This window comes from Leptodactylus fuscus, chromosome 8, assembly GCF_031893055.1.
Source record: "Leptodactylus fuscus isolate aLepFus1 chromosome 8, aLepFus1.hap2, whole genome shotgun sequence".
In the NCBI taxonomy this organism is placed as follows: domain Eukaryota; kingdom Metazoa; phylum Chordata; class Amphibia; order Anura; family Leptodactylidae; genus Leptodactylus; species Leptodactylus fuscus.
Genome location: NC_134272.1, coordinates 50772891 through 50790444, shown reverse-complemented (window position 1 = coordinate 50790444; position 17554 = coordinate 50772891). Strand labels below are relative to the sequence as shown.

The following is a 17554-nucleotide window of genomic DNA, read 5'->3' as shown; positions in this document are numbered from 1 at the left end:
CTCTCATAGTGTTCTTAGGGCGCTCGGCATGGGAATTTATTGGTACACTGCTAACTAAAACTTTCTGGGGCACCGACTAACTACAAGATGTGCAAAGATTTAGTCTTAAAGTTGGCGCTGCCATAGAAGGCCACGAGAACCTTGGTGCTATACTTCAGTAAGCTGCCATTTTATACAGAGGCTTACAGTTTGTTTCTTGGATTCATTACACATCCAGTAGAAACATTGCTGTTATGGGAGAAAATCTCAGTACATACAGATTCCAATGAGGCTTGTAGGGTCTGCTGTGTTCACATGGCTCTTATCTGCCTGCATGCAGACGTCTTATATTTAGTATTGAGGATGGGATCTAATCCAGTCCTGGAAGATCACGGCAAGTCTTTTGTCTGTATAGAGACCTGAGAGAAAGGGGGTTTGTTTCTATGGGTCGGAGCAGGATTACAGTTCACATAATGGTGTTCCCGCCATGGTTCTCGTTCATTACCTATTTACTTGTTTGTTCTACATTCATCCATCTTGAGTAAGAGGGTCGGTACCCATGAAGTAGTAGCGCTGTCTCTGCTATGTAACAACTGGATGTCCAGTAACAACATATCCAGTGACATGTTCACCTTCGCAACATGATTATATATGAGCTGTCTTTAATCTCATCACCTTCTGATCATTGGGGTCCTGTGATCTCAGGTAACTCTATAGATCCTGAGAATAAAATCTTAGTATTCCCTTGGTTGTGCTCGGAGCTGTATCTCCACTATGCTGGGAGACTAGGGATACAACACTACACCTGTACATGTGGCCCCCTTCCATCTCACCATTATTGAGGCTTTCAGACAGATTACATAATGATGGCATGTACTAGTGGTGCGCTATCACTTTATAGGATGGGACTACACCTTTCATGTGGTAACCTATTATTAGCTTCACCAGGGGTAAACCAGTAGGACTTGTCTAATGTTCCTGCTGCTTGTTGGTTTGGAAACACCCGAGCTATTTATTGTAATCTTTAGGAATGTAAAACATTTTAGCTAAACCTATTCACTTCTACTATTCCCATTCTTTGATACGGCCACCTTCTTCTTTACCTACTCTACATAAAATGTAGTGACCGTTTTTGTAGAATAATGTAAACCTCGGCTTGTTAAATGGCAGCAATCAGGTAGGACACTGTTCACACTAACATCATGACTTCTGTTTAAATCATAATCCTATTAATATTATAAATGTGAAAGTTTGTGGGTTTGTGTGTTTGGATGTTTGCATGTTCGGATGTTTGTTCCTCAATCACGGAAAAACCGCTCCACCGATTTGGCTGAAATTTTCCACAAACATAGTTAATACACCCGATTAAACAATAGGCTACTTTTCGTCACAATAGCGCACATACGTTTGTGCCAGGACCCCCACAAAACCCAAACTCACACCACCATCTCTGCAATCTCACACACTTTGGACCATAGCAAGCCACAAAATTCATATTGCCCTCTGCAGCCTAGCCCCTAACCCCACACAATCACATATACATATACTTTACCACTTTGCCCCTCACCTTAACGATACTCCAGGAGGCTCTCTTTAACGCTCCAGAGCAGCCATGTTTGCCGACCCCCACGGCTCTGACAATCCGCGACACCGCCCACCCATGTCAATACCCCTAGGCGGTCTAATAAATGCAAAAAAAAAGTTTAAAAAAAGTAAAAAAAAATATAAAAAAATAAATAAAAAGGATTAATAATTCAAATCACCCCCCTTTCCCTAGAACACATATAAAAGTAGTTAAAAACTGTGAAACACATACATGTTAGGTATCCCCGTGTCCGAAATCGCCCGCTCTACAAAGCTACACAAATATTTTTCCTGTTCGGTAAACGCCTTAGCGGGAAAAATGTTTTGATTCTGATAAAAATTTGAATAAAAAGTGATCAAAGCAATAACATTTCACGAAAATGGTAGAACTACAAAGTACACCCGGTCCCGCAAAAAAAGACGCCCTATACATTCCCGTACACGGACGTATAAAAAAGTTACGGCTGTCGGAATATGGCGAATAATTTTTTAACACAGTTTTGGATTTTTTTTAAGGGGTCAAAATGTAAATAAAACCATATAAATTTGGTATCGCCGGAATCGTAACGAAACACAGAATACAGAGGACATGTCATTTTGGTTGCACAGTGAACGCCGTAAAACCAAAGCCCATAAGAAAGTCGCAGAAATGCATTTTTTCTTCAAATCCACCCCATTCTGAATTTTTTCCCTGCTTCCCAGTACATTATATAGAATAAATAATGGTGGCATCATGAAGAAAAATTTGTCCCGCAAAGATTAAGACCTCATATGGCTCTGGGAGCGGAGAAATAAAAAAGTTATGGGGTTTAGAAGGAGGGGAGTCAAAAACGAAAATCAAAAAATGCCATCAGCGGGAAAGGGTTAACTTCAAATACTTCTGTCCCAAAGTCACTATGTAAAGTTTCTCACAACACCGTATAGCAGCTCAAATACAAATTAACTTCAACACAAAAGTCTCACGTATTCTCTGAATTATAGCAAAAACAAGATACAAAGTTACATTTCATATCCCATACCTTATACACAGTACGAAAACCTTACCCACACCTGTATATACCCACTTCTACAATCACCGCAGACGAAGGCGCGGGTACTAGCTAGTGTAGTATAATATAATATGACAGTATAAATCCGATCTAAATGACAAGGTCCATGGTCACCAAAAGGCCACCATCTCAGTAAACGGAAATCTACCATAATCTGTATTGAGTAACCCAGGACAAGTGGCACCTGGCCCAAATGGGTATGTTTATGGTGAGTTGGGGGAGATTGCTAACCCGTCATTCTGTATCTTGACTCTGTTTCAAGCTTAACCCCAGGCTTGTCTTTGTATTCGGGCACATTTTCACACTTTGACATACATGCCTATATACTTCCTCTGGTCCACTCATTTGGATTCTTTCTTTGGTTAATTGCTGCAGACATGATGTTGTGTCCACCATATTGGGCACATCTCACCCAGCTGATGGGTTGGACCTGTAGCCTGTGTTCCAAGATACCTGCCTTCTTCCTCTGCTTCCTGGTTGATATTGAACACAGAGTATTTCCTTATTACAAAGGCTCGCATGCACCATGACACCGGGTTATGCAAAATAGCAAGGTTACTCTTTAGTCGCGTCATGTTTTCTCTAGTGATAGCATTCATTATGGCTCTGACGCAATATTTATCACTTATAAGTGAACGTTCACCACTGGATGATTGTGTTTAGTAAATAACTTTTCTCTCCACGTTTTTTGGGCGGACCTCATTATAGTCTATTAGGTTTCTGTTTCCCGAAGAAAGGAAAGCCGTACTCCAGTGTGAACACTACGCGTAAGTTGCCACCACCAAGATGGTTAGAGAAAAGCTTAAAGCTGAGATTCTCCGTTTTAAAATGTCACAGAACTATGGTTCTAGTATGGTCCTGGTGCTACAGAGCCCAACATATTGGCTTTCAATGTATCCCCACTCCAGCCTCTCTGTGTAACTCTTTTCCTCAGTAAGCAGCGCAAGTGCAAACAGATGTCTGAGGTAAGTTAGGGGTAATATTACCTACATGGAACAAATCCTTCATCTGTTGAACTGAGAACTAAGTCTAGATTACTAAACACACATGAACTGTGGTTGTCCTTCCAGTCAGATATCCCCAAGATCTAACGCTACCAAATTGCTCTACTGAAATGTTTTGCCTGGTTTGGATTACATTTCCTTATGTACCTTCTCTTTTACCTGTGATCTCCACAAGCCTGCCCTTTCCAGTTTGTGATATTGAGCTGCCATTTTTTAAATGGTCTAGGCCAAGCACGTAGCTATAGGGGGTGCAGCGGTCTACCACATAAACATGGCACAATGTAGGTAGGGGGCTCCATTTGAGATTTTGTATTGGGGTCCAGGACTTTCAAATGACTGCTCTGGTTTAGGCTTTGTTCACATTGTGTTTGGGCCTGCTGCATGGTATAAACAGTATCTGGGAAAAAGTGCCTAACATTTTTGTATAGGGCTTTATAGCAAAGTGGTTTCCTATACAGAGGACCACCGCCACTGGGACCCTCTGGACTATTTGAGAAATCTTCCTGATGTATGCTGCCAACAAAAGGCACAGTGCACAAGACTTGTAGATAGAAAGACAGCCATGACAATTTCTCTCTCTCTCTCTATCGATATATAAAATATGATCTACAAATTCATAAACTGGATCTCTGCTAGTATCGCCAACTTTCTTTGCATGCCTAAGCTAAGATACTAAAAAATGGATAAGATGGGAATTTGTGCTGCAGAACTAGAACTGTGCTCAGTGCTACATGACACATGTCACTGCTGGACAGAACCTCATGTATATATGGTAATTTTTTCCATTTTCAGCTTATTCCGACATCAATAACATAACTAGGGCATACACCCTGGCAGCGAGACTATACTTTCACAATTAAACTTGAACAGGATCCAAGTACCAAGTGTTACATAACTGTTATAGCATTCCTAGCTAGATTAAGTTACATTCATATATAGTCATAACTTGTCATTATCATATTTAATAGATGCAGGTAATTCTGTTTTTCAACAACCTACCTCCCTATAAAATGGATAAACATACATATTATGGACCCATATAAAATAGGAACGTCTACATTCATTAAAGTAACACTGCACTACAACATTCTCCCCCCCCCCATCGTGTTCTAAAATGAGTCTGCGTGTACTGTAATTTTTTCCGAATAATTTACTGACAGCACTGACCTCCTTTCTGCTCTGCTGATGAGCGCAGTGGCCCAGATTTACTAACTGGGCTGCACCGAGAAAGTGGCCACATCAGTTTGGCACCTTTTTGGCAGACGATGGTGCATCTCAGCTCCTGCCCCCTACTCACCACTTTTTAAGACAGGCGGAGTTGGATGGGAAGCTAGCCTGGCTGGAGCAGTCCCAGTCTGCCAGGTTTACGCTAGGTTCACACTAACATTTATGTTTCCGTTCTTCAGGTCCACTTGGGGACCTGAAAATCTGAATCCCTATCTACTTAAAAAGTGGTTATCCATGGAAACTATAGACTACAATGGAGTTCGCCCCAATTTCTACCTAAAATCAGCGGAGAGAAAAATCCTGCTTGCAGGACTATTCTCTCCACCTATTTAAGTGGAATGGGGGACGGAGTACTCAAACTCTAGTGTGACCTGACCCTTACTATAACTGCTGTCATCACTATCTGCAATGAACTATACACTGGTTGGCATAGAGCTGAGTTCAGGCACATCTACATGTACAGGAATTAAGAAGCTGGAGCCTCTTAGTAATTCTGGCATGTCTAGTGTCTCCTGTAGGAGAATGAATGTTCCTATATGAACAGGAGGTCAGACTACTGTATCAATGTGGGTATATGGAAGTCAGATTGAGGTGCTCCCAGACTGACAGTTTGACCTCCTGATCATACTGTGTGCATCAGAGGAGCAGAAAGAAGGTCAGTGCTCCAGAAAGGAGCACATAACTTCACAATAAAGCCCTCAGTAAGTTATTTACTAACAATACACTACCCACAAGCTCTTTTTCAAATGGGGATGGGATAAAAAAAGTTCTTGGTGCGGGAAGGAAGACTTAAAGAATCACTCCATTTTTTTTTCTCCATGTGCTTCAGTTTCCATAATCTGCCTTTCCCTGAATTATTCATATTTTGCTCCATCTGTATGTAGGTCACTGTATTTTCTGCTTTGTCAGATACCTATGCAGCGATGTTGTGTAGACATATTGAACAGTGTGTAAGGATAAGCTTACAGGTGTAGCAGTGCCAAGTGTGCTTTGCAACCAATTGTAATGTGTGTCTTACATAGGGCAATAGGTAAACACAATCTCAAACGTGAACTCAGTTTATTAGCTATCCTATCTACATTACCCATTTGAACACGTCATATATCATAATGTGCGTATAGCTTTATACCACTGCCAGCACTAAATAGTTCCCTTAGTGTGTGACATGAATCTGTGTATGGTGCTCAGGAGCTTGATGGTGGCACATAAACTGGTTTGTAGATCTGACTTTATTCATTAGATTGCTCAATTACCATTATATATAACCCATAATGTCCAATAATATTAAGTGTATTTACTGCAGCAGTATGATGATATGTTTACCTCATTGAGGTTAATCTGTGCTCCTATAGCTTTCAGTTGTGGCGCTGCGTTTTTTCATGTTTCCACCTACATTTACAGGAATGCATTGTCAGGACACACAGCTTGGAAAATGAACTTCTTTGTTCTTATGGATGTTTAGTAAGTAGGGACCAGAAATCTAATATTCTGTTTATCAGTGATGTATAGAGAGCTATAGATCAGATTGGTGAGGCTCTGACACCCAGCACCCCCAAACGATAATCTATTCTCAGCAGCTGATACACAGAGAATGGAGCAGGAAGCAGACAGCACTGTGCTCTGGGTGGTGACCAGGCCAGATTACCAATAGACCATAGCCTATGCACTTGAAGATGCAATGAGTCTATCTGGCCATTTTTCTACAACGCAATATTGTGTGTGAGCATTATTTCAATTAAAAAGCATCCAATTATTAAAATAAAACAAAGCAAAAAAACAGTGTAAACCTCAAGGCTGAAATGTTTTAATGTTCAGGTTTTTGAAGCCAAACCAGGTATGGGTCATAAAGGGAAAGAAAATGGGATGGGTGCTACTCTGACCCTTACCCTGCGTTCACTCAACGTGAAACTTATAGTGATTGTAGTACAACACAGTATGTCATGGGAGGAAGGGTCTCCTAGCAGCATTTACTGTTCAGACCAGTAAACTGATTGCTTGGGAATGGTGAGGCCTAGAGTAGGCTGAAATGTGAGTGTGGGGGTTACTCTAGCCCCCACCATTCCCGAGCAATCAGTGCTGTTAGTTTCAGCACCCAAATTGCTAATTAGGTTCTCTACTGTCAGGTGGGCGGTCCTGCACTGACAAACAGGGACTGCCCACCTGACAGTAGAGAAGCCTGATGGTGGCTAGAGAAAAAAAAAAAAAATCAAGGGGCCACACGGTGGCTCAGTGGTTAGCGCTGGAGTCCTGGTGTTCAAATCCCGCCAAGGGCATAAAACCATCTGCAAGGAGTTTGTATGTTCTCCCCGTGTTTGCATGGATTTCCATCCCATATTCCAAAAAAAAGACATACTGATAGGGAAAAATGTACATTGTGAGCTCTATGTGGGGCTCACAATCTACATTTAAAAGAAAAAAAAATTCAAACTGTGCCAGAATAGTTGGAGGAGGTGAAAGGCCATCTTTAACTTATTTGAAGGAGGTATACCATGAAGTATATTTATCTTCTTTTTCCTAGGTCATAGAGGACATATAGCAGATGAGTGGCAGTCTAACTACTGAGAAGGGGGGTGTTTTACCACTATTGTGAATTCATTGAGCTGAATGTAGATGTGTGGCTGCTGAACAGGACATGTCTGTGATACTACTCACTCCAGTAGTATATATTTTTTTTATTTGCTGAAAACTGGCCTAGAGAGAATAAAATTCCCCCAGAGATTAAACCCCCCCCCAGTCCTTAATGGCTTTACTAAATAATTCCAGTCCAATATTGTTTACTGCACCAGCGGATGATATTTGATAATGAAAACTCATGTGAAGTTTTTGACCGCATCAATTTTACACAAATCCCAGCCCTATAAATAGCATTAGTCACGCTTTCTTCACAGTTTCTGACAATGTGGACAAGTGTGGAAGCTTCACCTTCTTATGTCACATCTGATGCACTTCACCAGTCTCAAAATGGTCCATGTCTGCTTGCTACAAAAAAGACCTTTTACAACTTACACAAAATATGTAGTAGCATCTCCCTTTATGTAAACTTTCAACTGGTTGACTATTAATTTGGACAGATGCCCTAAAGTTTGAGGAAGTATTTGTTGGTGTGTGTCCAGGGTGTCAGTGGGGTGAGCATAATCCAGGCATATTTGATGGAGCTATGAAGCCATTAGTTGGGTATTCGCAGTTGCACCCTTAATACGTATATAGATGTGCACCTGTAACCGTAATGGCGGCTCTGTGGTTAGCAGTGTTGGTGTCCTAGGCTTGAATCTTACCGAAGACGTCTGCAAGGAGTTTGCGTGGGTTTCCTCCGGGTACTCCGGTTTCTTCCCACACTCCTGCAAGCAGGATCTGAAGAATGGAGACCTGAGTGCCAGTGTGAACCCATAGTTTAGACATCTATGGAACTTGAATAGGTCACCTGCTATTAGCCTATCCATGCTATGAAACAACACACAGACGTGATATTTGGAGCATCAGCGACCCCCTTTAACCCCTTTTGCAGACAAGATGAACATGTCCATAGAATCCTCTTTGGCTAGATGTTTTAGCTCCATTGCCATTTTCTATATTTTCACACAAGCATGGCCTCACCTGTCTACCTCTGATGGCCAAGTCTTTTCTCAAGCTCATGTGGATTGACACCTGATTTTTTGCTGTGCTCTGGGGTGACATGTCTAAGGGGGACCCCATGTGTAGTATGAGCCGATTTTCTAAGACGTCACATCTGTCATTGAATAGATAGAGGGATCTGAGGCGTATGTTCCAACATAGGAATGTGTCTTTCCCTTGAAGGACATTTATGGCATATCCATGGGACATGTATCCTGCATCTATCTGTGACCTTGCTGACAGTAAGGTGCAGGCTATCCTTTATGGTCAGGCTTTGTGGAAACAGCGCAGCTCTCTGATATACACTGTTTCCACAACTCTGATATGCTGTAAATGTATTTAATGTGTCTGTCATAGTGATGCTCAGAAGTCGAAGCTGGTTTCTCTCTCTGTCCATAAGTGTTTCAAAAACAGGATTTGTTCATTAAAAGCCTCTGCAGTTTTTAGAGCACAGGATTGGACCCAATAGGGAAGAAAAGTACAAGTCCTGCCTTATATTTTTTATATTTCCTATTTATCTTAAATCTACTGCTGCCTTAAGATATTTATTTATCTTCCTATATGTGTATGTATATATATATATATATATATATATATATATATATATATATATATATATATATATATATATATATATATATATATTTTATATTGTGGTAAAGTGGTGGGTGGAGTGTTTATTTCGCCTGATTTCGTCAGCCAGGCGAGATAAAGGAAAGCCAGAGCGATAATTTATGCTCTAGTAGAACATAGTCTGCTAGGGCTCTTTTTTCCATATCATGGGCTGGTTTTTCTGGACTGGAGGGCAGGTTGGTAGTGGGAGCCTTCCAGTCCACACTCCTACTCCACCACGGGGTTACTCCCAGGTGAGGCTTCCTCATGGCTATTACTGGGGAAGGAAGCCTTGTAAAGGTGGGCTGGCACTGACGCACCAGAGTGTGAGAGGTGAACACTCCTGGCACCGCTTGTGACATTTTTCTGCTACATCTGCTGATGTGTGTCTCGCCTGCACTAGGTTAGTAAGGTACGCCAAGTGTATCGCTAGGGCCGGACAGGCCTAGGTTTTCTTTTGCTTGTTTTTGTTTACTTGGTGTTTTTTGTAAATAAAACACCTCTGGACATTAAACCCACTGACTTTCTGAAGTGTGTCATTGCCGTTCCCCAACCGTGTGAGCTGGACCTCCTTCCAATATATATAGTAATATATATACACACACTGCTTTGTCTTCTAAAGAGGATTCCCATTTTTGGATGGATAAAATATTAGACTGTGTTGTTGTTGTTGTTTTTCTTTAAAAATGAACGAAAACTGACGATGTAAAGGAAGTGTTCTTTCCTTTCCTTTTTTGATGCTCTGACAGATCATATCAACAAAAGAACAATGATGGTGTCAACATATCCTTAATCTGAAATCCTCTTCCTGTCTGCTCAGTAGCTCAGGCTTGTACCGTGTCTCTTCGCTATGCTTTACACTGCAACTCTGCTTGTTCACCATTCATTGTATGGAGAGCTGATTATTTTTTTGCCGACACGCGATTATTGATAGTTAAGCAAGTTTACAAAAGTGTTTTTAGCCGTGAAGATGGCTTTTATACAAAGCACCGACCAGTGAGTCCTGTTCTTCTGGGTGAGCAGGGGGCAGAGTACACCAAGATCTTAAGAGATAATGTGAGGTGTGCAAGACAGATGACTAATAGCTTCACAGTGTATAAAGTATATGCATCGCTGATGTATAAAACCGTAGTAGTCAGGATATTCTATTCTATATTCTATTATTCCTGTGTGTGTAATAAAAGGCGGTGTGCTGCTCAGGTGTCAGGCAAATACTGGCTACATCCTAGATCCTCTGTTTGCTGAAGGTGTGAGTCTCAGGTTATTGAGGATATTGTTATTTGTGACCTCGTAAGGATGTTACTTCCTTGTCCGAAACCATGTGATCTGCTGAATACAGTGCAACAGGAAAGGCCAGATCTGCAAAGCCTTATCTATAATACTACATGGTTGTAATAAAAGGCCCTGGACAGATTACAAGCCTGTGCAACTGTATATTGAGATCGTCTTACTGCTGACATTTGCCTATAAATACATAGTTAATCTTATCTTTAGAGAAACTTTAAACATTTCTAGTTATTACCTATTACACCTAACACTAGGTTCACACTTGCGTTACATTTCCTTTGTTGGGATCCGTTGAGGGACCCGAACAATGGAGAGGTGGCCTGCTAAAACCGTGGTTACACATGGATCTAGCGCTAGGTTTTGTAATTGTATCTTTTGTAATTTTTTTTTATATTCTTTATTTTATTATTACTTATTTATTCTTACATGGAAACATCCAATATCCAAAAGTGCATCTTTTCTACAATGTGTGGTGATGGCATTAAAAGTGACAAATAGAAAATCCCAAAGCCTTTCCTAAAGTTATATTCACAGAAGTCAACTGCTAAATGTTTCCCTACCCTTTAGGACGCATATGAAGGGTTTAAATTATTACTTGTGACTGTATTTCTCTAAGGTCAGGGCTAGACATAGGAGGGAATTTACTGTCTTTTTTTGCCCCTTAGATTATGTTCACACTACATTTGTTAATGTCAGTTGCTGGCATCTGTCATAGGTTGACAGCCATGGACATTAAGGGTAGCAGAGCAATGGGCACAGAACGAGCCCTCTCCATCTGTGTCCATTCCCATTGACTCTAAATTATTATTTTTTTTACATTGAGGTGAATGCAGATGAACACCCAACGGAGGGAGTTCTATCTGCACATATCATTTTCTATCTGTTGCAACAAACATTAAACAGTAGTGTGAACCAAGCCTTATTCCTCTACGTGCCTTTTTTCAGAGTTGTTATTTTGCTAGTCTAATTTACAAAATGGAGCACAGGTGTAATAAATGTACTAATTCTCTTCAAGGAAATTGTGCTCCCACAGCTTTTAGAAATGTTGGAATTTTTTTTTTTTTTTTTTTTTTACCCAGACCATGTACTGGACTGCAGTTACCCCACTTTTGTGTGTAACATTCGTCAAAATAGGCCTGAAGACATACGTTTTGTGCATGCAGTATAAAAAACCTTTAGGCTTAGGCCCAACGGGGCATCCTGCAGCAAGAAAGGGCTGTGGGAAAAACCACGGCGGCAACAACACATCGCGGTTCTTCCCACAGAGCTTTAGACAGAAAGTTCACAGAGTAAAACTGTGGACTTTTTATGTCAATCATACCTATAGGGAAGCCGCTGGCGTTTCCGTAGGTATAATTGACATGCTGCGAATTCCAAAACAGTGCTGATTTTTACCGTAAAGTGGACATGGGATTTGCTAGAATCCCATCTACTTTGTCCTGACTATAAAACGCTGCAATTCTTCCCGTGGTGGGCAAATCATGGCTTTTACGTATTGTGGGGTCCTGGCCTTAAAGAGTAAATTTAGTTACTCTGAAAATACACCAAGTTTATTACAGTAGCTGATACTGGATGAAACCTAAACCTGGTGCATCTGAAGACTGTCTACCCTACGCTTATACCATCTATTAGTTCGCTTACTAGGCACCAACTTTTATGCCAAAATTTTTGGTGCAATTGTGTCTTCTCTTTGATCACGTCCTTTTTCATAGAAGCCATACTTCCTTACTGAGGAAATCTGAAGAAATGGGCTAAAATTAGATGTGTGTGTGTGTGTGTGTGTGTGTGTGTGTGTGTGTGTGTGTGTGTGTGTGTGTGTGCCTATAATGCAACTATCATAAACTAAACTTCAGGAGCAGAAACCATAATACATTCCTTATCTTTCCAGCTTAATAGCTTATACATTGATGTCTTATTTACAGTATATCATGAGTACTGGAAGGCCTGGAGGAAGATCAGTCCTTATTTAATGTGTTACATAAATTAAGTTTACTTATGTAATCCTATAAATGATATTAGTATAGGAGGATCACATTATGGCATGAATTAAATTTGCCGCCTCTTATTTATTAATAGGGAAAGCCTTTTTTTTTAAATTAGAAATTATTTTATTATAGAAGTGTTCACACTTGTTCTCTGAATCTGCTGTCCTACATGTAAAACAGGTGGAGATGAAATTATATTTCACTGTTTGTTATATTCTTTTGTAGATGGTGGACCCAACTTTGGCAGAAATGGGGAAGAACCTTAATGAGGCAATGAAGATGCTGGAAGATGGACAAAAGTGGGTATAAATACCTGACGGCATAAACTTTAGGGCTAGTTCACATGGGCACAGAGGGGGCGGGTTATGGCGTGGAATCCACGTCCTAATCCGCCCCCTCACAATGGAGGTCTATGGAGACCACTAGCTTTCTTTTTTCCGCTAGCAGCATGTTGCCGCTAGCTGAAATAAGAAGCGAGCTGCCCTTTCCTCAGGTGGATTCCGCTGCTGAATCAGCCAAGGAAGCCGCAACAGTCGTGGCAGGCGGAGTTTGGCCCGAGAGTGATTCAGCTCCCCGTGTCACTCTCTGTGCCAAAATCCGCTCTTCCGCTCCCCATGTGAAAGGGGCCTTATAATGCCATTTTCACACAAGTCTTATTCAATCAATGATGCTGGCAGTTTGGGTCATAAGATGCATGATCTGGCTAAGATTCGTGTCCATAACACGGGTGTAGAAATAAGTTTGGATTACTCTTGAATAAAACTGTCCATGTGTTGTATTTACATTATATACCAATGTGGACAGGTGGAGCATCTTATTATAACTGTACTGAGCTAGTGCAGAGTGCTCAGTGATGCTGGCTGGAGACGAGATACTGATAGCGGGTTCTCATCCGGCGGCACCATCATGTCCATTAAAGAAGAAAGTAGAGACATAAACATATGTAGTCTTTACGCCAGTAGACAGCAGGCATACAACAAAGCCTTTGCTGAATGCTTTGTGTCTAATAAAATAAAAACTAGAGATCCATGTAGATGTCATATGACCCATACACTAAAGAAATTCCATGATTCCAAAAAAAAAAAAAAAAAGTAATGTTATCTTAAGTTAGGTTACACAAAAATGTATCTCCCTGCATATAAGAGAACTACCTGATTGACATAAATCATGTCTTTAAAGATACATTTTGTTACTACCCATCTTTTAAAGTGTGCCCCCAATTATTAAAAAATAAATAAAATTACATAAATGAATAGTAAAACTGAATATAATAAACTTTGTAAGGTAGGGTTCACACTACCATTGGTGTCCGCACAGAAGTTGTCCGTTAAAAAAAAAAAACGGACACTTATCAGAACGGCCACAAACGGACAGTAACTGATGGCTATCCGTTATTGGCCATAGACCTCAATGTTAAAAAAACAAACAAAAAAAAACAGAAAAGTCCTGCACGTAGGATTTTTTTGTCCACTTGAAAAAACGGACATGTTTGTAAACGGACACTTAAGTACACAAACGGACACTAAAAGACAACTGATAAAATCCTATTGAAATGAATGGAAATGGTAATGGACACAGCTAGCATCCGTTGCTAAAATCTTGGACAGTAGCTACAGACACTGCTGACTGACACCAACAGTAGTGTGAACGCCCCCTAATGTATCTTATTAAAGAAAAATGCTTCTATTTCCATTTATCAGGCTGTTTTCCTCCGCTCTCCCTTCACTCTGTTACCACTAATAAAACCCTCTACCAGAGTGTCAGCCTCACACAAAGAAGCCTATGGAAAGGGGAGGGGAAATGAGGAGGTTGCTGCTGTCTCTAGCTTGTTTTAGTAAGTAAGATAACTTTATAGTATGCAACAGTAAACCACTTCCTAGCTGGCAGGAGCTTCCCCCTTACCCTCTCCATAAATTTCTGTGTGTGAGACTGACGGTCCGTATTTGCTCTACTAAAGTAAGTGAATAGAGGGGAAGGGTGAGAAAAACAGTCTGATACATAGAGAGAGGCATTATTCTTTAACATGATATTTTACAGAGTTTCTTATATTCACCTGTACTTTTCATTAACGAAAAGATGTTTTACAATCTTTTTATGTATTATTTATAACGATGAGCAAACGCTATTCGAAACAGCCATTTCGAATAGCACACTCCCATAGAAATGAATGGACGTAGCCGGCATGCGGGGGGTCAAGCGGCCAGCTGCCAGAAAAGTCATCATGCCGGCCGCTTCCATTCATTTCTATGGGAGCGTGCTATTCTAAACGGCTGTTTCGAATAGTGTTCGCTCATCTCTAATTATTTACTATACCCATACAATATTTTATATTTACCTTCAGTCCAACAGTAACATATAGGTAAGATCCTGAGGTTATACCATATATCTATTGTTGAAGTAATAGTATTGACACTCATATCAAAAGACAAAAGCAGACCAAAGCTTGAACATTAAAAATGTTGTCTTCTGTGATCTAAATCTGGCAGAGCTGCTGTGGTGTCCTGTGTACTATACACATTGTACCGTACACAGATGAAAGATGTATGAGCACCTGCTAGCCATATACACTCCTCCCACTGGCATATATTTATAGTTGGTGCCACTGAGCTTATATAATATGACTGTACCAGACTAATAGGAATTCCTCAACCTGTTCCACAGGTTTCTCTTTCTGAACCTATTCAGCTACCCATGTTGCTTGTGGGGTTATCTAGCTCAGGTACCTATTATAATGTAAATTGTTTGGAAAGGATCATAATGAAGGGTCCACCACACCCTGACTACCCTCTTTCCTGTTTGCTTCAAATTTCTAATGTATTTTATCATATTAAAACTAGGTCAGCAGAAGAAGAGAGAGACACCAAGAAATACACAAGGAAGGATATACCTGGACCACTTCAAGGCAGGTGGGTAAAGATATGTGATGTAAGATTTCTGCATTGAAGATATTGCAGCCATAAAACTCTCCTATTGACATAAGTTTTCTATCTCTAAACTTAAACCTACCCATCATCATGAAGCTTTTCCCGTCTTTCCTGTCTCACTCCTCAGCTGTTTCCTCTCTGTCCCAATGCCAATGCTCCCAATACTAGGCGGGCTCTGATTTATAACCATTGCAAGACCATAAAAAGTAGATTCCACAAAGAGACCAAGACATGAATCTGGCCTGTGAATATCATAGTTGCATGGTTATTACGTTGATAATAATTTACAGTTCAGACAATAAAAAAAATACTTTGGAGCATTGTGATGAAATTGTACGTCAATATTATGCTGAGTCTTGAGTCTGCAAAAAGAAATTTAGTATTTCACGTTTAGGGACAATTCATGTTAATTTCCTTAGCATATTATATAACATATGCATATTATTATTTGCATTAGCATATATCATAACACCCATTTAGCCCTCTAGAACAGTGCTTCCCAAACTTTCAGAGGCCAGGACCCATTTTTGGCTGAGACTTTTGTTTGGGACCCCCTAAAATAAGTCCCTGCAATGTTGAAAAAAACTATAATCTCCCTCTATTCTTCTTTTCATATATTTGCAGCCTCTGTTCACAGGTACTCTGCCTCAGTTATAGGTGAGGTAAAGCTACAAACACCAGGAAATAGTCATGTAGAACTTAGTTTATAAAACAACCATCTATACATTTTTCTCAGAAAGTGCCGTCAACCAAATGAGTTCCCTAAATTACTCCCTACTAAAATATCTAATGATGAGGTTCAGATAAGATGTTCCTGCAAGCTGCTGTGTAACTCTAATCTCATGTGACTGATCAGACCCAGAGGGCATATTTATGGAACGTTAAACCAGAAGCCAAGTGTTTACTTACAAAAAGCACTAGAAATAAAGAGGCATTTAATTGGCCGCTATAAGCAGCACCACTTATTTACTTTGCTTTTATGTTACATTTGTCACAGCCAAATCTACTATACTTAGATGATATAAAATATATTGTGATTAACTTAAAGCATACCTCCAGTTATAAACAACTTTTCATATATGAATAGTACAAGTTAATATGAGAAACTTTGTAATAGATCTTATTAAAGAAGTATATTTTCTTTTCCACTTCTCAGGCAGTTATTTTCTACATATTTGTCTATGAAAAGGTGATGGTGTATAGAGAAGACACTCAAATAATTGCTGCTTTTACACTTAAAGAGGACCTTTCATCAGATCGGGCACAGGCAGTTCCATATACTGCTGGAAAGCTGACAGTGCAATGAATTCAGCGCACTATCGGCTTTCCCGATCTGTGCCCGGTGTAAAGCGGTCCCGGTACTATAGTGCTTTACAGTCAGAAGGGCGTTTCTGACACATAGCCAGGGACGCCCTTCTGCCCAGCAGTGCCTATCGCGCTGTACAGTAGAGCGGGGAGGAACGCCTCCTCCCTCTGCTCATACAGCTCGTCCATAGACGAGTATTATCAGGAGGGGGGAGTTCCTCTCCGCTCACACACCACAGCGCGATAGGCGCTGCTGGGCAGAAGGGCGTCCCTGGCTAACTGTCAGAAACGCCCTTCTGACTGTAAAGCCATACGGTATCGGGACCGATAGCGCTTTACACCGGGCACAGGTTGGGAAAGCCGATAGTACACTGAATTCAGCACACTGTCAGCTTTCCAGCAGTATATAGAACTGCCTGTGCCCGATCTGATGAAAGGTCCTCTTTAAAAAATTTTTTTTTAATAAGTCTGCTAGATTTGTAGATAAGAGACCACAAGTGCACAGAATGAGGCAATAAGTCAATTAACCAGCCAGCAGGAGAATCCTACTCCGCCCCTCCCTTCTCCATAGAGCTCTGTGTGTTAGGTGAATATGGAGACAAATATAATATAAACAAGTAGGCAGTTTGTAATACATCTTATTAAAGAGATATGTTTCCTTCTCCTGCGTCTTATCGTCAGAGTTTCTTATCTTCACCTGCGCTTATCATTTATGAAAAGGTGTTTGACTGGAGGTATATTTTAAAGGGATTCCACCCACATACTATTTAGTCAATGACCTGGACAAGGGCTGAATTGGATGTAGTCCATTACTTGTGTGTTTTATTTTTTGGCTTACGAATAGGGGCCTCACTGTGCTGTTAATGTGCCTTTAGCCTCCTCTCCTGATTTCCTTTCCTTGTGCTATTGATGTTATTGAGGTTTCTGATCTGTTAAAAAAAAAAATCAAGCAAAAAACTGATTTAACATAACTTAAAAGAGTCTGT

At 40.5% G+C, this 17554-nt stretch overlaps 1 protein-coding gene across 2 annotated transcripts in view; it reads left to right on the top strand.

Moving 5' to 3' along the window:
* Positions 1–17554, top strand: part of PDXDC1 (pyridoxal dependent decarboxylase domain containing 1) — a 60192-nt gene that overhangs the window by 6811 nt on the left and 35827 nt on the right. For both annotated transcript variants that reach the window (XM_075285783.1, XM_075285782.1), the window contains exons 2-3: positions 12565–12638; positions 15177–15245. In XM_075285783.1, coding sequence (XP_075141884.1) covers positions 12565–12638; positions 15177–15245 — 143 coding nt within the window. The remainder of the gene's footprint in view (positions 1–12564; positions 12639–15176; positions 15246–17554) is intronic.